This window comes from Sciurus carolinensis, chromosome 2 (genome assembly GCF_902686445.1).
Source record: "Sciurus carolinensis chromosome 2, mSciCar1.2, whole genome shotgun sequence".
Lineage (NCBI taxonomy): Eukaryota > Metazoa > Chordata > Mammalia > Rodentia > Sciuridae > Sciurus > Sciurus carolinensis.
This window is the reverse complement of record NC_062214.1, coordinates 90,718,241-90,746,180: the sequence shown is the minus strand read 5'-3', so window position 1 is coordinate 90,746,180 and position 27,940 is coordinate 90,718,241. Positions and strand designations below refer to the sequence as shown.

The following is a 27,940-nucleotide window of genomic DNA, read 5'->3' as shown; positions in this document are numbered from 1 at the left end:
AAGAAATGCCGAGTGTGGTACACATATGCACACACACACACACACACACACACACACACACGTGTGCATGGGTCTCAGGAGCGGTCTAGTGTGAGTAAAGGCAAAGACAAAGAATAACAAAGAGACTTCCTTAATCAAAGAAAGAAAGTAAGGGCTGGGGCTGGGGCTCAGTGGTAGAGCACTCGCCTAACACGTGAGGCTCTGGGTTCAATCCTCAGCACACATAAAAATAAATAAATAAAGTAAAGGTATCGTGTCCATCTACAACTAAAAAAATATTTTAAAAAAGAAAGAAAGGAATAAACTAACATCTCTGAGAGCCCACTATGTGTCTCAAGTACAATTTTGAAGAACTGACCAGTTGGCACATGCGCCCATTGTTTGAAATCTCCTCTGTGATGCTGAGGCATGTGCCTGGGATGACAACCACTGTGTTGCATGTTCCAGCTGAAACTTCATCAGTTCTCTAGCGCCAAGACATATCTGGGTTCGAATCCTGGCCTGATAAGGTAGAGGGTATGTTTTCCATTTCATAGATGAGAAAACCAAGGCTAAGTGAGGTGAAAAAACTTGCCCACGGTCATGCAGGCAGTTAGTAAAGCCGGGATTCACTCCCAGGTTTGACCCTTGGGTTTGAGGGCCAAATTTTTGATCATGTGCTAGACAAAGGTGATTTGACTGCCCCACAGAGATGGCCTGAGGAGCAGCACCAGGAACCGTACGAGAGGGTGGGTGGGCCAGGCTCACTTAACCAGGGCCTGGCAGAGCTTCCTAACTGGCAGGGAGCTGACATATTCTCAGAGGCATGTGTGGACTCCAGCGAGGAGTCAGAGGAGATATCAGGAAGAATTTCATGACCCTAAACTCTAGAAATGCTGCAGAGTTAGCAGGTGGGTTATAAATCTCTTGCTTCAAGAAATCATTTTAACATTGCAGCTTGGATCTATATTTCTGAAACTCTGTGAACACACTTATCTCCACTCCATCTGGTCTCTTGCTCTTAAGCGTAAGGACTGGGTCTTTGTACCTACTACTTTCTCTGTAAAATGGGGACAATGACTTCCCACCTGCCTGCCTGCCTGCCTGCCCCACACAAGGACTCTCAAGACCAAATGAGGTAACTGAGGAGAAGCTGCTTGATTCAGTTCTCCAAAACAACTGACCACTGGGCCTTTAAGACAAGGGCATCAATATCTGGTCATTCGCTGGGCTCTTCCGTCACACTAGGTCATGCACCTTACTTCTGTGGCGAGATTGCAAAAAGAGCTATTTTGAAAGCTGCTCAAAGCTGTTACCACTTGCTAAAGGAGACAGAAGACTCCACTGTGTATGGGTCAGAGATGACTTTCTGTTTGGGAAAAACTTCAAAGCACCTTTGGTTCTATGAAAGAGAAGCCCAGCATCTACTCAGGGAAAGGTAGTTAACGACATGGAGTTTCACTGCCTGTGTGTGAAAGAAAAGGGGTGTCTCCTTTCAGCAGTAAATTCATAAAGGATGGTAGCAAATTTGGGGCCTCAGGTAGAGTCCTGGAAGGCATGGTAGAGGTCACAAGTTACAGGAACAGAGGTGTCTCTTACCCAATTTAAGCTATTTCCTTTTCCATGAAGAAATTTTCATCACCTTCAAACCTTACATGAAACTCAGTTTCCTGCAGTCAGTGTTAGTGACAAGGGTCAGACTCAAACAGGGGGCTAAGTCCTGGGATCACAGAGGGGGCACAGCCATGCCTCGAAGGAGGAAGGTGGTCCTTGAGTTCCAAGGGCTGGAGTATGAAGAAAGATGTAAGTTTTCCCTGGGGAGCCTCCAGAAGGCTGGGCTGGGGAACAGGACGTCCTGCTTCCCTGGAATAGAAAGTTCCTTATTCCTGTGTGAACCCTAAGACTGGAAAACGAAGGGACTTAGATTCCACCTGTGGGATTTCAGCAACCCTGTGAGATAGCAGCATCTTAAGCTGAAGAAACAGCTTGTGAGAGCAAAGCTGCCTGTGTAGAACAGCTCACAGTGGCTGAGCCAGAGTCACAGTCTGACCTAGTAATTCCAGGGCCCAGAACAGTCACCACCAAGCTGGGGTCCTTTGGCTTGCCCTGGGCTGTCCTCCTGGGTCTCTGCTCTCCTTTTCTCTCCTGCACCTTCACCTTTTCTCAACCAGTCCCCTCCAAATTTCAGATGAATAGGAATACTTCACATCCCAAAGAACCACACGGCAGCCCCTCGGCAGCACATCCTCCTCTCTACTGGTGGACCCTGCCCCTGGGTGCTCAACAAACCTCACCCCACCAAGAGAAGGATGTTTCATCACTCTCCAGGCCCTATGTCCAGGTCACCAAGGGCTGGCAGGATTCAAGATTAGGGTCCTGAGGCCTCAGGTTAGATGCTGGCAGCAAGAAGTTGAGGGTGAGCCAGTGCCAGCCCTGGAAATGATTAGACACCGGACAACTGACTCTGAGCAGCTTCTATTAAACCACCAGGAATGCTAAGCAATATTATCACCCTCCTCCATATTCTTTGGAGGGGACCTAAGTGTCCCAGGAAAAAGAGAATCCTAGGCAACTTTGTACCTCACAGAGACCACTGGACAGGAGTCAGAAGTTATAAATCTACACCCATATTGGCCTAAGCTTCAGCTTCCTCATCTATAAAATGGGAAATATACCACCCCATAGGGTTGCAGGAGGATTGAACCAGGTAACGTACCCCAGCACCTAGTGCAGGGCCAGGGTTGGAGAAGAAAGTCCCTGATACTGAGCTCTTCCCTCCTCTTCCTAGTCACTCTCTGAAGAGGGCAGGATTTATCAACTGGGCAGTGGTTCTGAAATGAGGTTTCCCAGAGCCCCGAGTCCCTGGGGGTTCCTCATGGGTGGTGAGTAGGGCAGAGGGCCTCCGCTAAGCCCTTCTTCCTGCTCCCCCGAGGCTGCACCTTCGCTGAGGGCTGCCACCCCTTAGTAGTTCCACTTTCAAAAAGTTATTCTGCTTTAAATAGTAAACCCTACTGGAGGAGTTCAGAAGCAGGCACACTTTTTCTGCAAAGTGCCAGATGGTAAATGTTTGAGGTACTGAGGACCAAGAAGCAAAATCTAAAGTATTACATAGGTACTTATACAATGAAGGAGAAAACAAAATTTCCACAAGATTTAATTGATAAAATCCAAAACACAGTAATATAAGTGAAGTTGCTTGGTTTTGTTTTTGTTGTAATATAGGAGTTCCAATGAGAAGAATAGAAATGGGGGAGAGGTATTTTTAATGTGGGTCTAAAGTTAGTGTTCCCTACCATCAAATTGATTGGTTCATCTATAAAACCATCTTTATCTGTAGGGTCAGTCATGCACAGGTGGTAGATCAGATTCAGCCACAGGGCTACAGTTTTCTGTCCCCCGGACTAGACGATGCAAGAGTCCTTGAAACGTAAAGGTCTTGGGTTCAAAAGCTGCTTTGGGATGAGGTGATCAGAAGGGAGACTCAAGGCCAGGGCTGTCCCCTCTATGGGAGGCACTGGAAGCTGTAGGGTCTCACAGGGTTTCCCCCCTGCACCACAGAGCTCTGGGTTCCTTGCTAGACCTGAGAAGATGGTAGCCTCAGAGCCCTCACTTTCTCCCCAGCAAGGAGGAGAACAAGAGCTCACTCCTGGGCTTTCCCAAAAGCACATCCACCCCAAGCACCCCTCTCCCAATAGCACTCTCCCAGAAAGCTTCCCAATAGGACCCTTCCAGCTGGCTTCCAAAGGCAGAGACAAAGAAGCAGACTCCTTGAAGAGTTCTGGAGGCCCTGAGAAACATGCATTCTATTTCTGGCAAGAGGAAGCAACACCGTGGGTCTATAGGGAAGAACTCTGGGTCTAGGCCTGGGTCAGGGAGAGTCCTCAAGTCTCCCTTTCATCACTTATAAAATGATTACCTGCCCTGTTGCTACCAAAATTTAAAATTATCCATGAAAAGGTAATGAATGCAAATGAAACATAAATACCATGAAAAACGATAAAGAAGCATAAGGAATAAGATTTGAATAAAGGGGAAAGTACAGAAGACTTCAAGCTCTTCAAATTTCCCCACAATGAAAATATTACTGTATCTTCATAAAACTCTAAAACTACCCAAAATACACAAAAACAATGAGAGTGTCGGCAAAGCCATAAGGAAATAAGTATGTGCTGGTGACGCTGTAAGCTGGTTCAGTATTTCTAGTTGGAACCATTAAGCAAATCAGTCACAACCTTTGCCCTGGAATGCCACCTCTGGGAGTACGCCCAACAGAAATAACGCAGAGAGGAAATTAAACAAATGTGTTCACAGAAATACTATTATTTTTAGCAATGAAAAACAACAGGGGAAAATTAAATAAATTTGGAATGCCTACGTGGTTGAATATTTTGAAGTTAACAAAAGTCTATGGATTGTATTTATTTTTAAAAAGGCCAGTATTCTTCAAAAATACCAACATCATGAAAGTGGGAAAAAAAAAAGGTTAAGGAATAATTCCAGCTTAAAACTTAAAGGAGACTCAAGAGATGTGACAACATATGATCCTGTACTGTGGTGATGAAAGAGAATGTCCACATCCCCAGGAGATACACAGTGAAGTACTATGGGATGAAGAGACAGAATGTCCGCCACCTGCCCTCAAATGGGTCAGATAGATGGAGACATACAGAGTCTGACTCAGAAGAAAAGGTAAGAAGACAGGAAGAGGAGAAGAAGGGAAGGGAAAAAAGGGAGAGAGAGAAAGAGAGACAGGAGACAAATAGATGTTAAAATGGGTATATCTGGGTCAAAGGTACATGGGAGTTCTATTATTCTTATACCTTTCCTATTACATTTGAAGTTATTTCAAAACAAAAGAATTTTGAGTATATGAACTCCAGATGCATGGAAAGATACACATAAATAAATAACATGAGTCCAAAACCACAACCCAAAACCACAACACAGAATTTACACACTGGCAACAAATAAGTAGAAAAGAAAGGATATCCAGCAGATGGTGGAGAGATAATGGTTTCACTCACCCCCCCACAGTCCCTCCCCCCAGTTTTTACAGTTTTCCTACTGTAGACAAAGCTCAATGAGACCCACCCCTCAGGGCCAGGGATTTGCACTGGGTGCTGAGCTTCTTTCTGACTGAAGCATGTGCAATGCAACCACTTTGTTTGAGTGGCTTTGTGCTTTGTTTTCCTAACAATGGGTGATGAAAACACCTCCCTCCCTCATCCACAGCTTCTGTCATCCAGGGCCCTCTGCAGTCTGTCCTCTCCACAGCTCCATCCCTTCACCCTCTCCCCACAGTCCTGATAGAGCTCTTACTCAAGGAGATTACGGCCATCTCCCACATTAGACCATGAGGAGCTGCCCCACCCAGAGTGATGGCTTCCTCCTCTGAACTCTCCATGGGGTCTGAACTCTAATGGGGGTCACTCCATTAGCACATGGTCTAGTTCCTTTGCTCATTTCATCTTTGGAGAAGAACATCCCCGGGACTGAACTGAGTCTTAAGGTCTTATGGAGTCAGGCCTGATTCCTAAGTCTCCTCTCTCCATCTAGGTTCCCAGGGTATCATGGGTAAAAATATTTATTGTTAACTGCAACAATGACCTAGAGTACAGATGTGCATGTATGTACACATCCACACACCCACTAAGTTTCAGGAAACCACTGGCTTATCTAGGGGGCAGCTGTGGCCCAGGAAGCTTCCTCACCACTAACTCCAAGTTTGTCTGTGACAGGCCCTGGAAATTCTCAAGCCTAAAGCCTGAGGGACAATAGAGCACTGTGCTGAACTGTGGCATTCTGCACTCACGTTTCCCTTTACCCTTTGATTTACTCCACAGGTTAGAGGACACAAGGACTTCTGAGCCAGGTGAGGACCCTCCCCATCTGAAGCCTGCTCTGTGGTGTTGACAGGACTGGAGTTGGTGGCTTTTCCTTGCTTCTGGATGTTGAGGGGGCTGTTACTGACTCCTGCCACCCACCTCCCCTGTGTCTAACCACTCTCCACACTGAGCTGGGCCACTGTCCTATAGCTAGAAGGCTTGAGAATAAGAACAACATCAAGGTTGCAAGACGGAATCCCACCAAGGGAATTCTGCAGTTTGGGGTCATCCTAGCTACTGCCCCATGAGGAGGATGTATATATTGCTCTCTTTTCTTCACTTTGAGTCCCCGTTACTGGTAAAACTACCTCAACTCCCACCACCCTGAGCCCTGGCCTCTACTAGAACAGATGACCTTTGAAGAATCTCCCATATAGATTTTGATTAAATCATGAAATTCCCATAGAAAGCCTACAGGTTTTCTAATTTCACAGATCTAGGAGAGAATCCTGACTTCCCTTTTCAGACTGTGTGACCATGAGTACCTTATTTAACTTCTCTGAGCCTTGTTCTCCTCATCTGTCAAATGGAAATGGAATCCCCCTTGTGCTGTTCCAGAAGGATGGGAAGGGTTCAGTCCAGGTTGACAGGAGGGCAGTGGATTCCTAACATACTCCAGTAGTTTCTGTTTTCCCAGCAGCAGAAAATGCTGGCATGTGTGTGATCATAAGGGCACAAATATCTCAGGCCAGGGTGAAGGACAGGGCTCTTTATTTCTGACTTTTTCTGAGATTTACTGGGTCACACAGAGTTGAATGTCCAATTTGGCTTCTCCTTGATAAGGCAGGTCTATATTTCTTACATCAATTATTTAACATCTTAGAGACTGAGTTTCTTTGTCTTCAAGATGAGTACAATTGGGCTGGGGTTATGGCTCAGTGGTAGAACCCTTGCCTAGGATGTGTGAGGCACTGGGTTCAATTCTCAGCACAACATATAAATAAAAGAATAAAATAAAGGTGCATTAACAGCTTAAAAAAATAATCCACATCTACTTTTCTTTAAAAAAAGAAAAGATGGAAATAACTACTTCACATGGTATTATAAGAATTAAATACAACAGTGTGTGTCGGGTACACAGAAGTAACTTTTATGTTGTGTTTCCCACTTTGTACCTGAGATGTCCCAGTCACTCATGGAGTCCAGCGTTATGGGAAGGGGGGTTTTCTGACTCACTATTAACTTAAGGTAGGTTACAGATAGTTCTGCAGTTGAACTGTGGGTGTTGAGTACAAAAGGCCTGGAATGGACACCACAGTAGCAGGGACAGATGGATAAAAGCTGAAAAATACAGAAGGCCAACTTGGAGAAACTGCTGGTCCAACAGGGAAGAGGACCAAATAAACCCTGTTGTGTAACATGAGGTTCAGTGACTTTAGCACTCAATAGAGATGGTGTTCCAGAATAAAAAGTAACTAAATCCACCAGAAGAGGGAGGGATAGACTGGAGGGTGGGTCATGACAGGCTCTGTTGGGAAGATAGCATTTGATCTGGTCCTTAAGGGAAAAGCATAGTTTTTCCAAGAGCGAGGGAAGAATAAGGATAAAGATGAGTCACAGAAGTTTTGGGAACCTCTGGCCTCCATCTCAGTACTAAATAATGCTCAAAATAGAAGAGACGTGGACCTGACTTCGAAGAGTTGACAGCCCAGTATAAACAAATTTGAGACAGGCCTAATCTCATCCCTGGCCTCTCCCAGGGACAGGGGCCATTCCTGTTCTGCTCTGCTGGTTCTCCCCAGCCTGCTTAGCACTTAGGGGAATGTGAACTCTGTGCAAGCATATGTGGTTCAAGTGGACACAGGGAGGAGGGGTGTGTGGATATGAGAAACATCCTCAGAAAGATTAGAAGGGAAGACAGAGAAATAACAATAGCTGTTGAGTTAGGGGCTGGGGATATAGCTCAGTTGGTAGAGTGCTTGCCTTGTAAGAATAAGGCCCTGGGTTCAATCCCCAGCACTGCAAAATAAATAAATAAATAAATAAATAAATAGCTATTGGGTTAATGTTACTGATCTTTTATTATCTTAAATTATCTTCTTGTTTTAGAGAGATGAGGTCCTGTGACATTGCTCACGCTGGCCCTAAACTCCTGGACTGTAAACATGCTCTAGCCTTGGCATCCAGATAGCTGGAACTACTGGAGCACACCACCAGGTCCGATGCTAAGTTTTTGTTGTTGTCTGTTTATTTGTTTAAACCAGCACAATATCGTTGAGAAGGTTCTGCCTTTGAGTTCTATCTCCTATATCACTTGCTTTGTGACTTTGGACAAATCACTTCCCCTCTCTGGTCCTCACTTTCCCTGCCTATAAAATGGGGGATTTGAATTAAATTTTTGTTGCGATCCAGTTTAATGGTAACATTTAATGATTTTACATTAATATGATAATATAAGTAAAGGAAATTAAGTGAAGGAAAGTAATTGCAGATTTTTTTTTTTTTTTTTTTTGTGGTGCTGGGGATTGAACCCAGGGCCTTGTGCTTACAAGGCAGGCACTCTACCAACTGAGCTATATCCCCAGCCCAAAGGAAAGTAATTGAAGAATAGGAAAAAAAGAATCTCTGATTGCTACATGATGTTAATTTCCTTTATATCCTCAGGATGTGTAGGTGGAGGTCGGAAACTACCACTGGGCCTATCCACCAGCACTCTTCTCCTGGGAAACATTGCTCCTTCCCAAACGCTCTACCTCCTAACTCTGGCTGTAATGGTTTATCCTCAAGGTCAAACTGAAAAGACTACCCTGCTTTGTATTCTCTCCAGCTCTCCAGAAGCATTCACATTAAAAGAAAAAATGATCTTGTGTGTTGTGAGTCCTTCTGGTATGATGGTTAGAACCCTAAACTAGGAGTCAGATCACAGACCCCACCTCGGTTCCATCACAGCTTCACTGTGTGACCTTGGACAAGCCACTGTTCTTTACCTCATCCATAAAATGAGGGGCTGAACAGGCTTCTCTGTTTGAGTCCTGCTTTAATACTCCCCTGCTCTGCCCTACTGATGGATACCAAGGCTGGGAGAGGCCAAAATCTGCAGGCCAGTGTTTCTCCACACTCATGGGAAGAGCAGACAACCTCCAGCACCCTGAACAGGCTGGTGCCAAAGTGTGAGCACAGTCAAGCATCTGCGGGCATTGGGGGGAGCCAGAAATCAGGCTAGCTGTGTAGGCAGGTGGGACCCCAGCTGAGCACAGGATGTCCCAGTTAGGGCACGCTATTCCAACCCAAAGCTTATAGAGGGTCTCTTGCCCCTAGGATAAAGAAGAAAATACCTCTAAAGGAATCAAAAACATGTGATTCAGGGACAGATGAGGACAGGGAGTACAGCTGAATGATCTTTGTTAGTAGTCTATTTCAGTTAAGGTATCACATACACACAGGAAAATATACATATTCATGTACATCTTGATACACATGAAATGAACAACACGTGAGACAAGTACAGATCAAGAAAGAACGATATCTGCACCTCAGAAATCCTCTCCATACCCTCTGAGTCTCTTGTTCCCTGAGGATACCTGCCTTTCTGAATTCTAACACCATGGATTCATTTTGCCTGGTTTGAACTTGATAGGAATGGAATTATATAGTATGGATTCTGGAATCTAATTCCCTTGCTCAGGATTGCTTGTGAGCTTCATTCATTATGATAGGTAACAAGCTTTCATTCATTTGCACTTTCGCATAGTAAGAACTTATGAAGAGTTAAAGTCAATGAGATAACCTTGAGTTTAGGGTAGGGTGCTCATTGATAGAAGAAAAAGCAGGTACCAGTGTGGTGGCACATGCTTGTAATCCAGCAGCTCAGGAGGCTGAGGCAGATGGATCACAAGTTTAAGGCCAGCCTCAGCAACTTAGTGAGGCCCTAAGTAACTAAGTGAGACCCTGTCTGAAAATAAAAATTAAAAGGGCTGTGGATGCAGCTCAGTAGTAAAGCACCCCTGGGTTCATTTCTCAAAAAAAAAAAAAAAAAAAAGAGGAAGCAGGTTTACATACAATCCTCCAGAAATCAGTTAACCCCCATGTGGTGCTTCCTGCAGAGTCCCACACCTTCCTCCTGGGGGACTGTAGAGGTGGAAAGTGAGGCCTTGATGTCCCAAACTTACTTCAAAGCCTCAGTCCATTGTTAGGCCGCCTTAGACTCAACACCTTTGACTCAACATCTTATACCATTCCACAGCCATGAGGTGGGTGTAGAGAAGAAAACATTTTATGGAGAAGAAAACAGAGGTTGAATTAGTTGTCCTGAGGTTGCACAGCTAAGAAGGGAACTCAAATCCCAACTCACACGACCCCAAATGCCAAACCTCTTACTACTCCAAGTTGGCAGGAAGTTTGCCAACTGGACCTGGCTCCCACCTACCTCATCTGGCACTGTTTGCCCCAAAGCTACACTGGCCTTGGGATTTTCCCACCTACAGGGCCAGTCCACACTGCTGCCTTTGCCTGGCATTTACTCAGTTCTCAAAATGGCCAGTTCAGAGCAACCTTCTGGTATGATGGTTAGAACCCTAAGCTAGGAGTCAGATCACCAGACTCCACCTCAGTTCCATCACATCTTCACTGTGTGACCTTGGACAAGCCACTGGTCTATGCCCCCCATTATTCTTTCAGAGTATCCTGTTCCCTCCCTTTGCAGCCCTAACACCCTGTATGATGGTTCACCCTTCTGTGTTCACTAGTTGGTGCCTTTTCCCACCAACACACCACAGACTTTGAGAGGACAAAATGTATATGTTTTGTTTATCACTGCTTTGGGCAGTACTTGGCACATAGTAGGTCTTCAATTATGTTAAGTGAAGAAAAGGTGGGGAAGAGAGAAGGACAGGACTGTCCCTTTAAGCTGAGTGGTTGCCTGAAGGCAGCTCTAGTTCCAAACTGTTCTATGTTCCCCAGCAAAACCCTTTCCCTGCTCTGAGCCTTGGTTTCCTCAACTGTCAAATAAGGATCCTAAAACAGAGGACCTCTAATAGCCTCCGAGCCCACCTGACCTTCAGACCACAGGTTCTAGCATGCCTGGTAACTCCAAAAGCCTCAAGACCCCAAGCCTCGTTTGCCTCTTACCCACCTTTAACCCAGATAGCACTTTAGATAGGGAGTCCCCAGCCTGTGAGGGGCCTTCACACCTGCTACAGGGGAGAACCAGAAAACATGAGTTCTCTTCCAGTTCTAACAGCTCAGGTCCCTTTTTGTTTGCTTCTGCAGTATTGGGAATTGAGCTACAACAATTGCCCACTGAGCTGCATCCCCAGCCCTTGTTAATTTTGAGACAGGGTCTTGCTAAGTTGCTGAATTTGGTCTTGAACTTGCAATCCTCCTTCCTTAGCCTTCTAAGTAGCTAGGATTATAGACGGGCACCAGCTTACCCAGCTCCACTTATGTCCCAAATGTACAGAGTAAATGGGAAAGGAGATGACAAATGAATTTCCCAGGGAACTGCCTCTATTTCTTCATCAGGGCCCTTGCCCCATCTGACTTCTCAATTTCTAATAGTCTAATCCCACTCTGTCCTTGTCATTGTGTATGCAGCTGCTCCTATTGCAGGCTGGAGCTCTAGCAGAGCTAGAGGCTATCTGTGTTTTGCTCATCTTTGAACTCATGGCATCTAGCACACACCCTATACTCCATATGGCCAAGGCAAAGCCAAATCTATCACCATGGGCAGGGCCTGCCAAGATCTGCAGAAGAGGCCACTTCCCAAGGGCAGAAGGGCCTGAGGAGAAGAGAACTTGGTTTCCAATTTAGAGGCAGAACCCAGATGAGCCCCCCAAGCCTCTGGCCTTCTGTTTTCCTGACACATCTTCATTGGGCCCCACACTGGCAGGGGCAGCCAGTCTCCAATAGAAGGCTGAGGAGTCATCTCCTCTGAGGTCTCTGCAGTCACTTGCTTCCCACCTAACCAGCCAGCCAGAACTAACACTGTATCTGCTATTTCCATTTTCCTGACGATGAAACTTTTGGCTTTGGAGTTCTTTCTGCTTGTCTTTAAAAACTAAAGTAAAAGATTTAGTCCTGACCCAAGAGTTCTATAAAGGGAAAAGGCCACTTATTTTACTTGTTGAATACAATGGACACCCTAAACTGCCAGGGTTTTATGCTGCTGGGCATGTGGGTATTCTGGTGAGCCCATGTTACTGTGCAGTGTCATTCTCAGAGAAGAGAGCAGGACTAATGTGCACATACAAACTGAACTGGTCAGCCCCTTGGCCAAGTCACTTGCTGCCTCAGTGACTTTGGGCAGCTCGCTTAAACTGTAGACTAGTTTTGTTATTTGGAAAATGAGAGTAGAAATAATTTCTATTTCACACATTGTTGTGAGAATCAGACCTCATGACTGGTGTTTTGTAACTACTAAAAAACACCATCTTGCCAGGCGAAAAGGTACACGCCTATTAATCCCAACTACTCAAGAGGCTGAGACAGGAGGATCACAAGTTTGAGGTCAATCCTGGCAATTTAGTGTGAACCTAATTCAAGGTAAAATTTTTTAAAAATTTTGCTGGGAATGTAACTCAGAGGTAGGTAGAACACTTATCTACTAGCATGCACAAGCCCTGGGTTCAATCCCCAGTACAGCAAAAACAAAACCAAAACGAAAAAAAAAAACCACCTAAATATCAGCAGTTATTAAAAATTAGAAGACCTGAAAACTCGAGAAAAATCCTAATTTCTCTCCAAAGAGTAATTGTTTTCATACCTCAGAGTTTAGCTCTGACTGCATTCTGGGTTGAGCAAACCCAACAATGCACTAAGTAATTCAGATCCCAAGAAACTTCATGACTAGACCCATGTGACTGTTTACTTGATGCAAATCCATTTACAGGAGATTACTCCACCTCCTCCCATTCAGGTTCTGAGCTTAAAAACCAAAATCCTGGGAACCACGGAGAATCCCAAGTGGGGCTCAGAAGAAAATCAATGGGTCAGGTCTCTGTCCAGAGCCTAAAGAGGGAATTGTGAAAAAAGTAACAGATGAGACAAGAATCACTAAGATTTGCCACAGCTGTCAGGTTATACTGAAAACAGATCTCATCAATTCTAGTCCCTTCTACTAGCAAGTCTTTATTTCCATAGAGATGACAGTTTGCAGAGTCACCCATGAAATGAATAAGCCTCGGGCTTGTTTTTAAAGCTTCCCACTATTCCTTGGCAAGTCCATGTCTTACAACACCAACTGACAATCCACCAAAAGGCAGCATAACTGGCTTTGGTCACATCCCCTCCACCAATTTCTTACCTCCCCAGCTCCTCCCCGATGTCATAAAAGTCCTCCACCTTCTGCTGCTTGAATGTCTCCATGTTTGAGCTCCTCATGGAGGCCTGGACCATACAAACCTGAAATGGGAAGAAACCTGAAATTAATTCGGTTTATTTATTTATTTAGAGACAGGGTCTTGCAAAATTGTTCAGGCTGGCCTCAAATTTGCAATCCTCCTGCCTCAACCTCTGGAGAATCTGGGATTATAAGCAGTGCCACCACATCTGGTTATTTATTCAAATTTACTAAGGAGACAGAAAAAGAGTCCTTCTTACTTCTTTTGAAGAAGTTCTGAGAAAAGATCCATGGTGAACTATTTGTTCTCATTAAGTTCAGATCCACTGAGAAAAGAAAAAACTGTGGTACAGTAATGAAAGCACCAGTTTTTGAGTCAGAAGTCCCAGGTTCAAGTCCCATTTTGCTTGGGTAAATCATTTAGGCTGCAAGGGATTTTGCTTCCTCATCTGTAAAATGGGTTAATTCTGTAAAAACCAACTTCAAGTCATGAAATTGTTTGTAAATGACAAAATGCTATAGAAAGACAAGGAATTATCATGACCTCAGCTCCCTGAGGGGTTGTGCACCCAACTGCAAGTCTGAACAGATTGGTAACTGCTCTCACTCATCACCCCAAAGGGAAGATGGGCAGGAATGAAGTGACAAATTATAACAGGCACCAAGAGTCAGAAGCCTGAGGTACTGGTTCCAGCTTTGCCTGCAACTAGATCTGTGACTTCACTGCTTGTTGAAGGGGCTTGGTTTCCTCATCTGTAAAGTGGAACTAAGTTCCCGCCCAGGGCACCTTAATGAGAACCACAGGGCTACTCTGAGCCATCAGGAGCCCTTATCACTCTACCAAAAGAGACTTTGCATACTCCCCTGGGATCTTTGCCCATTCCTGAGACAGCTACTTGCCACCCTGGACAGTACCCGGAGGGCAGGGCCCAGGGCATAGTCTGCCAGTCAAAAAGATAAAACTTGTGGATCTGTATTTCAAAAGTCATTAATTAGAAAAGGCCTCTCAGAGCCCATTTTGGCTAGCATGGGCAGCACCCCTGCCTGCCAATCACATGCCAAACACGCCCAGGCTCCATGTAACTCAAAAGATCAATTTCACCAGGCTGGGTGGAGACACCATTACATAAGGGCACATCTCACCAATGCCAAGTGGTTGGAGCTGTTCCACTCTCAGGGGATATATACATTTCCACTTTCTTTCCTCCAGTTCTGCCCCCTGCAAATCAGAGCACCACTATCTAGATGCTACCTCCACTGTCCCTTCTGCCACACAACTGAAGACCCCCAGGCAGAGCTGGCCTGGCTCCAAGGTCTAACTCTCAGGATCACCTGCCTGTCTGCCTCCATAGTCCTTTACGTATCCTCTCCTTGCTTGGGCTCTATTCTGCAGTCAGAGCCTAGATATAGAATAACAAAAAGAGCAGGCTGCAGCATCCCCAGCTCTGGACTAGTTTGGTGTGCAATAGCACTATGGCCCACAGCAGATTGGCACCCTCTTTGGGTCTCAGTCTTCTCAAATGTAAACAGAGGTAACACTATCCATATCACCTACTGTGATAAATCCATCTGGGAATCCACTGTGATAAGGATTATAAACTGCTATACAAATAAGGAGGATGATTGTTAATGTTACTTGATTCATTTCAGATTATTATTTGTGTTTCTGCTTCCCACAGCCATTGAGACAACCAATTTGGTTCCTTTCTCAGAAAAAACAGTCTCGGAGTCCCCCAGCAAAACCAGAATCAGAAGCTAGGCCTACCCTCAACCCCAATATTATGGCAAATCTTCTGAGTCTAGTCTTAGATGTGGTGGGACTGCTGTCTACCATCTTCTTTTTGCTGAAAAACTCCTTCCAAACAACTATTTGGGTCAGGTCGTGAGGGTGGGGGTGACTAAACTCACATAGCTAGATGTAAGCAGGAAACTCCAAAAAAAATTTTTTTTATTGGCAAAAACCCTAAGAGTGGTCTCAGGAACAGTTAAGATTTTCCATTTGGTGAGAGGTCAGCTCCATTCACCACCAGAGGCTGAGATGCATTTGAAGAAGCCCCAGTTCCTCAGTAAAACAGCTCCACATCTAGGATGGTCAATGTTAGCAAGAAGGGGAGTACCCTAAGGTTCAACTCACCTGCCGAATTTGACCTCAACTTATCTGTCCACCTATTCCATATCACAGCCAAAGTAGACATTTCCCATTCCCCCAAAACTTTCACTCCTGCCATGCCTCTGCTGGAGCAGGGCCCTTTCCACAGAAGCCCAACCTGGAGAGCCCTCCAGGCAAAACCCTCTTCCTGCAAGGCCCAGCCCAAATGCTACCATCTCTGTGAGGCACCACGATCCTTCCTCCCACAAACAAATGAAAATTCTCCCCGTTTAAATTCCCAAAGAGTGCTCTTCATACATATTTAGGGTTAGAATTTTGCACATTCTGGTTCAGATCATAATCTGTGTCTATCTCAGAAGGAGGCAGTACAGATTACACAGTCACATAGGTCTGGATTCAAATCCCAACTCTGCCACTTATAAACACATTGTCCTTAGCTGAGCACAGGATAGTTTTTCTGAACTTCAAATTACTTCCATGGGAAATTAGACCTATACAATGCCTGCTGATGTTGAGTATGTGGAGCAACTAGAGCTCTCAAATACTGTCAAGGGGAGTACATACAGGGACAACCACTCTGGAAAACTGCTGGAGCAGGGGACATAATAAAAGAAATGCATGCAGCTCCGTCTGGGGTTCAGTGGTAGAGTGCTTGCCTGGCACATGTGAGGTACTGGGTTTGATCCTCAGCACCACATAAAAATAAATAAATAAAATAAAGGTATTATGTCCATCTACGACTAAAAAAATATTCTAAAAAAAAGCAATGTGTGTGGTTGTTTTCCAGAATGGTCCATGTTTGAATGTTCACAATATTATTAGGAATAACTAAAAATTGGAAGCAATCCAACCAAATAATTATCAATTGAAGAATGGATAAATTGAGATATATCCATACAATGGAATTATACAACAATGAGAATTAACAAACTACTGCTACCTGCTACAACAGGGTTGAATCTCATTAACGAACATGTTGAATGAGAAAGTCAAATGCCAAAGATTACATAGTGTGTGGTTCCATTTTAGCAAAACTAACCTGTGGTGCTAGAAGTCAAAACAATGATTCCATCTGGGTGGGACGTTGTGACTAGAAGGGGACACAGGAGACTTCTGGGTGTTGGCAAAGTTGGTTCTCAATCTGGGTGATGGTAATGTGGACACATGGGATGTGCATGTTTTATATAATTCTTAAAATTAGACATTTCTACTTTATGGATAAGTAAGATACATGAAATGTTTGAAATGGTCCCTGGACAATCCCGATATGTGAGTTTCTCCCCTCCTGCCTATTGTCTTGGATCCCCATAAGTGTTGTGACATTCTCATTCCTGTCCCCTCGAAGTAGCTGATATATAGCAGACACTCCATAAATGTTGGTTGGTTTGCATATAGTGCCCCAGCCTCCTTTCTCAAAGACATAGCTCATACAGTAAAACAACACATAACAGCTTAAAGCCCTTTCTTAATACCTCCCCCAAACTGACTGCACTTTACCAGTCTAGAAGCATGTAAATAAACTAGAGAAACTCTGAGGTGGATTTATTGTCACCAGCTAGGACCCAGAAAAGGACCTAAAGGCTCAGGCGCCTTTCTGAGCCTGAAAAGCTGAAACCACATGGCAGAGGGAAGGGACATGGCTACAACTTTTGGCCAGAGACACAGGTCATTAACTCCAGACATTCCAAGGATGGGGCCCACATTAGTACCCACATTTCTCCTACTGGGATCCTTGGAATTCATATTCCTGCCTACCACCTCAATAACAGGCAATACCCTGGGGTGCTAACAAATTTCCTAGGACCCCACAGAAATGGACCTCACAGATACCTATTTAGGGGATTTTAGACTCTGCTTCAGGAACCAATAGGGTGAGAAAGTGGGGCCAGGGTAGTTTCACACTATCTGTTCTATGTGCTAGGATTCTGGGTAAGAACTCACTGTGAAACAGAAGTTTCACACTTTTGTGAAACCACTGCTTCTGGTCTAACCCACTTGTTTGACAAAAGGAGGAAACTGAGGTCCAGACAGGGGAAGGGACTTGCCAACAGTCACACAGCTAGCTCATTGAACTTCTCAGGGCTTGAGTAGATAGCCATCCAGCCCTTCCAAGGGTAGCTTGAGGTTGGGAAGTCAGTGGCCTCCTGGGGGACAACCTAGGAGGTATACAAGCCTGAAACATCACTTCACATTCACTAAGCCCGCTCTCCCATTGTCCACAGTTCACTCTGCAAAAGTAAACTCTGAGTTCCTCACCTCACCTCGCCCAGTAAGTGAGAGAAACAGGACCATGGCAGGGACAGGCAGTGGTTTGGGTCAAACACAAATGACTGATCCCTCACACACACCCACATTAGGAATCATCACATTCAGGCTGTGGGGAGGCTGCCAAAAGAAAGTGGAGGGGGGATTACAGAGCCCTTCTGGCCACTCCATGCTTTGACCCACCACGATCCCTGATGAGGAAGTTGGGGCACAAGAGGTCAGCCACCTGCCTGAGCTGACATGAGAAAAACTCCATCTTCCTGGTAAAGATCTGGCTTTGCTTGTTCACCTCCTCATCTAACAAATAGGGAAGCTTTAGGGAGGCCATGAGGGTCAGTTCAGGGCAAGCCAGAAACTTGGCCCAGGACAGCAGATGTCCACCCACACCACACACTCCTGAGCCCCTATCCAAGCCCTCCAGGAAGCCTCTGAATTATCAGTGGGGTCAATTAGATGATAAAACACATCTTGGGGGGTTAGGTGTTTGGGGAAAAACAGGGCTCTAAGGTAACCATGAAGTAGCCATGACACCAGCATCCCTTAGTCAATAGGACTGCCCCTGAAATACCTTTGCAGAGACAGTTGGGAAACAGTGTCTGGAACCAGAACAACATCCCCCAGCTGCCCTCCACAGGATTTTAGAGTACAGGTGCCAGGGGCTGTGCCCATCTGATTGCAGCAGCCAGCTATGGCACCCTCTCCAGTGTGCACCCTTTGTGCACCCCTAACTTACCACTACTTGCATGGCCTCAAAGCAGCTCACCCCACTAGAGTTCGTCTTGTCCTTTGAAAGCTAAATCCATTTCCACCTTGCAGCGTTATAGTGAGGGTTAACCAAACCAAGGTATGCCTGTGAGCCATCCACAATGCCTGCCCAGAGTCCGGGTCAACCCTGGCAATGCCCTTCCACCCCAGCCTGCAGAAGATCGGCTGGCTGCCTCCACCGGCGGCTGAGCTCTGCGCACCCTAGCTCTGCCCCAGAGAGGGGCTCCTGAAGCAGGGGCCCACAGCTCATTCGGCCACACAGGAGGCTCAAGGCGTACTGAGCACCCTCCCCGCATCACCTCCTGGGCCATAGGCATAGGAGGTGTGAAAGACAACAGAGGCTGAGAACCTTGGCCTCTCCTCTCCCGGGAACTGGCCCCAAGCATGCTCTTCCCTTTTGAGGGGGCTTAATTTGATGGAAGTCTGCTCCCCACCCGCGCCAGGCCTCTGCTCGCCGCCCCTGCCTGTCAGGCTTCCGAGAGTGCCTGGGGCAGATTGGCGATCTGATACCAGACACAATGCCCAGGGCACTGCCGGCCATACCCGGGGCCGGCGTCAGGATCCCCGAAAGTGCGTCCCGGGGCTCTGCCCGTCAGCCCCAGCCCCTGGCGCCGCTGCCGTCGGGCTGTGTGCGCTGTCCCGCCCGTCGAGCCCGCAGACCAGCGCTACTCACGGCGGAAGGCTGCGCGGCGGCGGCCGGGGCGGGCACGACGGGACGGGAACGCGGCGGCGTTCCCGGCACCCAGCTCCACTCTCCTAGCAGAGCGCCCAGTGCCCGCCCGCAGTCCTGGAGGAGCCGAGGGGGCGGAGCGGCCGGCCCCGTCCCAGGCGCCGGCTGGAGGCGCGCCCGGCTAGCGATCGGGGTTCCGGGCGCCCCCTACTGGGAGCCCCCTCCCTACCGCCCAGGGGGCGAGGGCCTGGAGCCCTCCTGCTCCGGGCCCGTCACCTCAGAGCCCTGAGGCTCCCAGGAGACCGGCAAGAGGTGGCAAGACGGTCAGAGCGTCCTTTCCCACTCTTGCCCTTTACTTGCTGGGCGGCCTTTGGCAAGTCAGCAAACCCTCTCCGAGCCTTGTCTTAATGAACTGATAGGTGTATTACATAGTCTGGTTCAATCGCTCAGAAAACAGCATTTCTGGTCCCCCTACCTCATTCCAACCCCCCTCCCCCTCACCGTGAGGGAGTAAATTGGGCCGGGAAATAGGCCCCTTTTCCAGCTTGCAGCCAGAGTATTCCCTGACATTGCACAGATTCTTCTGGGAACCTCACCGCCCACGTTTCACAGCAGGGTAGCAGCTGTGGTGGGAACACTCCCCTCCTTAACTGCCCCCCACCCAGTTTGGGAGCATCCGGTCTCATTTGCCCTTTCCATCCCTAGTCCTGACAGAGTTAGAGTTAGTGAAACCCCCATGTCACCAAAAATATTTTCCTAATAAAGGAGTTGGGAGTGGATTCTTCTTCTTTCTCTGCCAAAGGAAAAAGAAAGAAAGAAGAAAGGAAGAAGAAAAAGGAAATTCCAAAGGAAAAAAGGAATGATAGCGGAGGAGGTAATGGGAGAAAGGAAGGGGAAACAAGTTAAACCCACTTCAGTGGTCTTATTTCAAGACAAGAAACCTGTTAGTGGAAGGAAACAGTCTCCTTCCTGGAGCTATTGCTAGATCACCCACAGAGCCCCTCCAGAGAGCTGAGTGTTAGATGCGGAGTCCTATGGCCTAGTTAAAAGCCCTATTCTGCCCTCCCTGTGTGTGGTCTTGGGATGGCTCTTCCTTCATCAGTGAAGTGGGAGAAACATCCCTTTCAGTAGTTTCCACCAGACCTGCTGCGGTGCTGAAATGGGACAGTGTGTAAGATGTACCAGAGGAGCTCTACCAATGTGCACATCCTGTCCCTGCTTTAGCCTTTTGGACACTGGGGTTCTGACAAATAAAGATAGACCCCGCCCCACAGTGAGTAGTGCCTCAGCCTCGGGAAGATCCCAGAGCTTCCTGTACAACATTCCAGGACAGGGGGCAGGCTTTGAGCCTGTCCTGAGAGCACCATGCTAGACCCGGTAACATCCATCATCAAAGACAGGACTGAAGTCAGCAGGCAGAGGGGAATGATACCCACTGGTGAGGTCTCACCTGCATAGGAAGCCCCTCACCCTCCAACCATCCCTGACACCTGCTCCCTCATTTCCAGTTATCTATTGCTATGTAACACACCATTTCGACTTTGGTTTCACAAAACAATAATTTCATTATATTAAGGTATTCTAAGGAGCAAGAATTCAGACAGCTCAGTGTAAGGGGCTCATCTCTGTTCCACAACATTTGGGACTTACCACGGAAGACTTGAGTGGCTGGCAGTGACTTGGATGACTGGGGACTTGAATCATCTGGAAGCATCATGTCCAGTGTCTGGGCTGCAATGAATTCAAGCCTGAGCTCAGTTGACACTGCTGAGCACCTTGTACGTAGCTGCTCCACCTCTTCCTCCTGATCCTCATGTTCCAGAACTAATTTTCAGCAGTGACATCCCCTGGCCTGAGTCAAAGCAGACATTCTTGAATTTGGCAGTTAGCAAATTAGTCAGAGAAAACTGTAGCTCGAAGGGTCATTGTCAACCCATCCGGCCCAGTCTTTTTTCAGATGAGGAAACTGAGGCTCAGAGGTTAGTCACTGGTCCAAGTTCACACAGATGGTTAGAAGCAGAGCTAAGATTAGAACGAGGTCTCCTCCAGATTCTCAGTCTCATGTTCCTTCCATTGTACTTGCCAACATGCGGTTGCCTAGGAGGATACCATTTGGAGTTGCATTTTGTGCCTGAGGCTGAGAGAGTTCATCAGGCCCTCCCTCACCTGAGGGCAGAAACAAGACACTGAGCACTGAACATGGGACTAAGGTAACAGTGGAGAGACAAAGGGAGGCTCAAGGACAGTAGAACCAAGGATACCTACTATTTGGTTAGTTATTAATACGTGTGAAAGATTTAGATCAGTGTCTAGCACTCCGTAAAGCGCTCAATGAGTATTAGCTATTTTCGCTCTTTTTTTAAATATCTGGTATGAGCTCCCTTAGGGAGAAAGATGGATCTTATTCACCTTTGCACCCAACTTCACCCCCATGTTGCCCAAACCAGATTCTTAACAAGTGTCAGATAGTTTGGAATGTGGGCTTCTGGTCAATGGATCCAGTGCTGTCACCTTTCTCTGGCAATCAGGCAGGCCAGGTGATTCCTCCCCAGCTGGCTTACTCCCTGGGTAACAGGCAGGCAGGCAGGAAATCTCCTCCTTCCAAAGGTGGACTGGCAGCCTGACTTCTCAACCTTCTCAGTCCTGCCACCCTGCTTCGTGCTCTCTGCTCTCCAATACCCAACCAGGCAAAGTCAGGGCATGGAACTAGGCAGGCCTGGCAGCCCTTCCCGCTCCCCACTCAGGAGGCCAACTGGTTTCTACAGCCAGCACCTTGCTGGACTCAGAAAGGCCTTGACCCCATCACAGGGATGGGACAGGGAAGAGGAGAGAGAAGAGGAAGGAGGTGAAGATGGGAGGCCTTACTTCTTGGAGGTCCTGGAGGATGGGGATTTCTGGGCACGTGTGCACACTCATTCACTCTACAAACATTCCACACCACTTTTCGGGGTTAGGCACTGGAGCAGGGAGAAGTGGAGGCCTAAAGCCAGAAAGGGTCAGGTCTCCTCTGGAAGGGTCCTCAAGATAAAGGGGAGGCTTGAGTCACCTTGAAAGAAGAATACTGTTGGCAGGGAAGATCAGGTGGGTGAGGAGACAGGTGGGTGAGTGGGAGCAGCTGTGTATAAAGGGCTGTGGGTATGAAACTACCTGTCATTTACTGTCCAGACTTCTACCTGAGCCACACAGGGGTCACCTTACAGGATCATGATCCACGCCTATGGTATTGCATTCCCTTTGGGCCAGAGACATCCTTTCCATGCTCTCCTTTAGGGTTATGAACTCCATCCCCCTACTTTGGGCTCAAGAATCAGCCAGGCCTATTTGTATTCCCACTCACCCACTTTTGGGGTTAGTTACTTCCCCTCTCAGAGCCTCAGTTGCCTCATCTTTAAAATGGGAGTGATTATACTTTTCAGGGCTGATGTGAAGATCAGGTTCACCTATACTTTGCCAAATGTTTGAGGAAGCACTGGCACAAATTTTGGCTTCCCTTCCTCAATACAGTCTGTCCCCTGTGCCATCTCTCTCCAGCCATGTTGTTCCTGCCTATGTCTATGAAATGCTTTCTTCTTTCCTTCATCAAGCCAAGGCTTAGCTCAGTTCCAACCTCATTCATTCTTCAGACATTTTCCTAGTTTCCATCCTGGGTCCCTTGGGATGCTGGAATCCTGTGTTCTGGGGCCAGAGAGGTGAGTCCAGAGATAAGGGGATGATCCCTGAGTGCCTGGGAGGGGGCAGGGGAAAGGAGCTCCCGAGAAGAGAGAACTCTTCCCATAGCTCACAGTCACATCTGCCGAGCTGAAGATATGGTTTCACTTTTCTGGGTTTGCTAGTGGATCCTTGGAGCGACTTCTGTCAGCCTTCCCTACACTGCCAGTCATGTGATTGGACCCACGAGAGACCTCCAGAGACCTCCCCACACAGGCAGGATGGGTAGGAAAGCATTTCCTCCCCTCCTTCTCTGACTGTAGGGCCATCCCTGGTCACTCTGAAGGCAGTTCTTTCTACACCACTGACTGGCCCCTGACCTCTGTGTGGTCTGGCCCTCTTGAACTCAAAGCTCCTGCTCTGCCCTCCTTGCTCTGACTCCATCTCTACTGAGCCCAGGTTCTGTTATGATAAGATGCATCTGGGAAAACAAAGTCACAGGATGCCAAGTCCAGCCATTTATAATGCTCTCTGTCCCAACAGGACTGGGCCTGCTCTGTGCCCTCCAGATCTGTTCTCTAAGCTAAGGGACACAGGATTCCTCAGCCCTTTTGTTTATTTGTTTTTGTTTTTTAAATATATTTTCTTAGTCATAGGTGGACACCATACCTTTATTTTATTTTATTTTTTTAATTTGGTGCTGAGGATCGAACCCAGGGTCTCTCGCATTGCTAGGTGAGCATGCTGCCACTGAGCCACAACCCCAGCCCTCCTCAACCCTTCTCTTTCATGAGATTTTTCTGGTCTCTCAGACTTGGTTTCCATCATTCTATCTATACAGAGTGTTTTCATCCTTCTACCCAGATCAAATCAACATGTGTAGAGTCTATCATAAGCCAGCCACTGTGCTATTTTCCAATGATTTCCTTTAATCCCCAAGTTAAGTGCCTATTTTTAAACCAATTATTAATTTTTTTATTATATAGGTGGGGAAACTAAAACTCAAAGAGAGCAGCAAATATTTGCATTTATCCAGGCTATGCAATTTCCAAACTCCACTTTCCTATTTGGAAGGAAATGGCTTTGGTGGCTGTATTTGGGTGCAAGTGGATATAAAGCATCGTCTTCCACCACCAAAGTTGAAAAGGGAAAATCCTCCCTCCCTCAGTCCTTGAGACTTAGACTTGGCTAATTAGATACTTCCTCCCAGCACTTTGAGTTCCAAGTAAGTAATGCCAAGATGATCACAGAGGGGGTCAGCTGCAGTCAAGGCATCCTGGACAGATTATGTTCAACCTTCAGAGTCCCTTTGTCCCTGCTGTTCCAGCCTCCATTGATTCTGAGTCCCTTTAGCTTTCTGGTAAATCCTTTTGTGCTGAGTTGACAAGAACCTCACTAATACTAGGAGAGACAGGCACAGCCAGAATTTTCCACCTCTTCACCAGGATTCAAGGATCCAAGGTTGACAGCGGGCAGCTGGCCTGGAGAGCAACCAGACCAGATTGTAGCAGAGAAAAAGGGGGCCCAGCGGGGGTGTCTCCAAGAAAAAAGTGAAACCGATGCATCAGGCAATGTGCTTCAACCTAGAGTAGTGGTCTCAGAGAAGATTTGGTGATGAATTTATTTTCCTTTTCTAGGAAAATTAAATGAACATAAAACTAAGTGATTATTAAACCTAGAAAAAACAAAAACGTATATAAACAAGGAAATGTCACCAATGCACTATGGCTCAGTTTTGAACTGTGAATAATATTTACATGTTTTTAAAATGTAAATGATACTTTTTAAATGATCTCAGTGGAGAGATAGATGGGAATGTAAAAAGCATAAGCATTAAATCTCCCAGTCATAATTGGAAGTCAATAGATTAAAAAAAAGAGAAAAGCATGAAATTGCATTATAATAATGTTTTTTAGAAATACAATGATAAATAACAAAAGAAACAGCTTTAATTATTGAAACTAGTGACTTTCAGGCTCAAGTGTGGGGCCAGATGGGGTGGAGGATGGTGGTTTTTAGTAGTAAGACTCATAAAGTTTTGCTCTATAGTACAAAAATGTTACTTTGGTAAAAAATAAATTAAAAGAAAAAAGGAAAAGACTGATAGAAAAAAAGGCAAATAAAAGCATAGCTGAAGAAATTAAAGTTCGTGGGCTTCGTAGTCACCAAGAATAATCGACCACTGAGGCAGTGACTAATCTTACCCACTTTACAGGTGAAAGCTATTGAGACTCACATAGTTAATATGTAGCAGAGCCAAAATTGAAACCTATGCAACCAGTCTGATGAATCCAGAGACCCAGGTTTGCCATACCCTAAAGTGCCAAACTCTGCATTCAGCCAAGGAAGCCTGCCTAAGTGGACTGGGGTGGCTCAGTGACCCTCAGGATAATGAAGTGCCACCTTAGGCACAACAGGACCTATTCTTTCTCATGGAACAGTGGCCAGAAGATACAGCTTTGGATTTGAGGAAAGCCTGAGTAGGAGTAACTCCAGGAAAGAGGACAACTTGCCTGAGGAGGCCTCCTGATGAAGACAGTGGGGGCCTTAGGGAGAAGCAGGGAACAGGCAATTCGGACCCTCCTCAAGGGACAGAGTCCGGAAAGGAAAGACAGCTCCATCTAGAAGTGAACTACACCATGCTGCACTGTGCTCTGAATAAAGCCCTACTTTTTGGCAGTGTGTCCCCAATCTGTATGTTCCCACATCATCCCTGACAGGAAAGCTAGTCTCACATGCCAATGCACTTACACAGTTTATAAACTGGAGAATAGAGAAGTTTGCCAGAATGTAAGAACAAGACAAAAAGTTGAGAATATGGGCAAACTTTGAAAGGCATAGAGAACAGGACTAGGAAGTTCAGTATTTATATAAAATGAGAGGTAGGACGAAAGAAAAAATTAAAAGAAAGAAATAGTAAAAAGATATACCAAAAAAAAAAAAAAAAAAAAAAGATATAAGTCTTCAGGTTAAAAGAACCTACCAGGATGGGGATGTAGCTCAGTGGTACAGCACTTGCCTAGGGTGCACCAGGCCCTGGGTTCAATCCCCAACACTGGGAAAGAGAATGTGTGTATATATATGGAGAAGGAGAGAGAGAGAGAAACAAACAAACAAAAATAAAAAAAGTAAACTCATCAGGGGCCACACAGGGTTAATGAAAAAGTATGGCACATCATGATGAAATTTTAGAACCCTAAGAATATAGGGGAAAAAATCCTAAAAGAAGAGAGGGGAAACATGTGCCTCAAAAATATAAATCAGATCAACAACAAGACTTATTAGTCAAGTCAAAATATCTACTATCATTTTATGATACACATCTGAAAAAATAACTCTAGAAGGTATAAAAAAAATGTTTAAAGAATCCAAGAAAGAAAGTGATAGAGTACATAAGAAACAGTTGGACCTGTTATAACCCAGAAAAAAGGCATAGCTAGAAAGAAAATAGGGACTGACACTCAGAGGATTCTTGGTCAAACTTTTAATGACAGGGAATTATGTTTCTTTATGCATTGAATACTATTCCTTTAGAATGTCTTAGAATCACTGGATCCTTTGAAGTTATTGATTTAGAGCTTGTGGGGGTCACACTGAGGAACTTGAATCTTTAGTAGATCCCTTAGGAGATTCATTTCTACTCTAAAGCTTGAGGCTCAACAAGTATTTGTTTCTAGAAAGGAGTAATATATGAAATCATAAAATAAATGCATTATTGTTGATTTTGAGAATTAACCTATGGGCCAAGGAGTGATTAGTTTGACAATAGGTTCAGATCAAAATGTCATTATATAAATATTGACAATGAAAAAAACATGTAGAAAACAAACATGGGAAGTAGAAAAAGAGGTAGAAAGAAGAGATTCATTCTAGTTAGCATTATTTCAAATTATTAAGGAAGTCTCCCAAGGAAATGACTGATTCCAAGCCTGGAACAGGGACAACATAGGTAAACAGAGAGCACTTGTGCCAAAAAGTAAGAAGTGCCAAAAAAAGCAGTTGAAATGTGTTAGGAGGGTAAGGTTACTGGCTTGAAGGGGCTCCCACTAGCCAGATTTGGAATTATTTGAAAATGAATTAATGATAGGAATAGGTCCTATATATCTAGTACTTTTGAAAGTATCTACATGTTCTGATCCACTAAAAAATATATTTTTTAAAGAAAGGAAAATGACATTTAAAAAAAAGAATTCCCACAAACAGTTGAAGATTTAAGAAAGGATGGAATTAGAAAAATCACCATTTTTATACCACATAGTAATAAGTGATTCAGATAAGAACTATCCCTGGATATTAAAACCACTGTTTGAAATATTCTTGGGGAGCAGGATATTTACATGGGCTCTATCACAAATCACTCATTACACTCATTACAAAGTACTTTTTACAATGCAGGATTCGGCAAATACTTCCTTTAAAAATGACCAAGTTTAACATCAATAAGAATGAGACAATTCAAACTCAAAAGCTTTTTCTCAGCGAAGGAAACAATCAACAAATGTGAAGAGAGAGCCTACAGAGTGGGAGAAAGTCTTTACCCCACGTACTTTAGATAGAGCACTAATCTCGAGAATGTATAAAGAACTCAAAAAACTTTACACCAAGAATATAATAAATAAATGGTCTAAGGAACTGAGCAGACACTTCACAGAAGAAGATTTACAAGCAATCAACAGATATATGGAAAAATGTTCAACATCTCTAGTAATAAGAGAAATGCAAGTAAAAACTACCCTAAGAGTTCATCTCACCCCAATTTGAATGGCTATCATCAAGAATACAAGCAACAATAGGTATTGGTGTGGATGTGGGGAAAAAGGTACACTCATACATTGCTGGTGGGGCTGCAAATTGGTGCAGCCACTCTGGAAAGCAGTATGTAGATTCCTTAGAAAACCTGGAATGGAAACACCATTTGACTCAGCTATCCCACTCCTTGGCCTATATCCAAAGGACTTAAAATCAGCACACTACAGTGACACAGCCTCATAAATATTTATAGCAGCTCAATTTACAGTAGCTATTGTGGAACCAAACTAGATGCCCTTTAATTGATGAATGGATAAAGAAACTGTGGTATATATACACAGTGGAATATTACTCAGCCATAAAGAAGAATAAAATTATGGCATTTGCAGAAAAATGGATGGAACTGGAGAATATCATGTTAAGTGAGATAAGCCAATCCCAAAAAACTGAAGGCCAAATGTTTTCTCTAATAAGTGGATGATGATACATAACAGAGGTTGGGAGGGTAAGGGAAGTATGGAGGAAGGATGGATTGTATAGAGGGAAATGAGGGGTGAGGAGGGGTGGAGGAAGGAAAGATAAATGGAATGAGG

General features: G+C 45.4%; 1 protein-coding gene across 5 annotated transcripts in view; it reads right to left on the bottom strand.

Annotated features, from left to right (window-relative positions):
* Positions 1-19,095, bottom strand: part of Dapk2 (death associated protein kinase 2) — a 115,268-nt gene extending 96,173 nt beyond the window's left edge. Inside the window, exons 1-2 of one of the 5 annotated variants that reach the window (XM_047539802.1) lie at positions 18,954-19,095; positions 13,105-13,202 (exon numbers count right to left, since the gene is read on the bottom strand). In XM_047539802.1, the coding sequence (XP_047395758.1) occupies positions 13,105-13,196 (92 nt within the window). In that variant the 5' untranslated portion in view covers positions 13,197-13,202; positions 18,954-19,095. Of the gene's footprint in view, positions 1-13,104; positions 13,203-18,823 lie in introns of all 5 variants that reach the window. The other 4 variants (XM_047539804.1, XM_047539801.1, XM_047539803.1 and 1 more) reach the window with 4 other exon arrangements.
* Between the last annotated feature and the right edge of the window lie 8,845 nt (positions 19,096-27,940).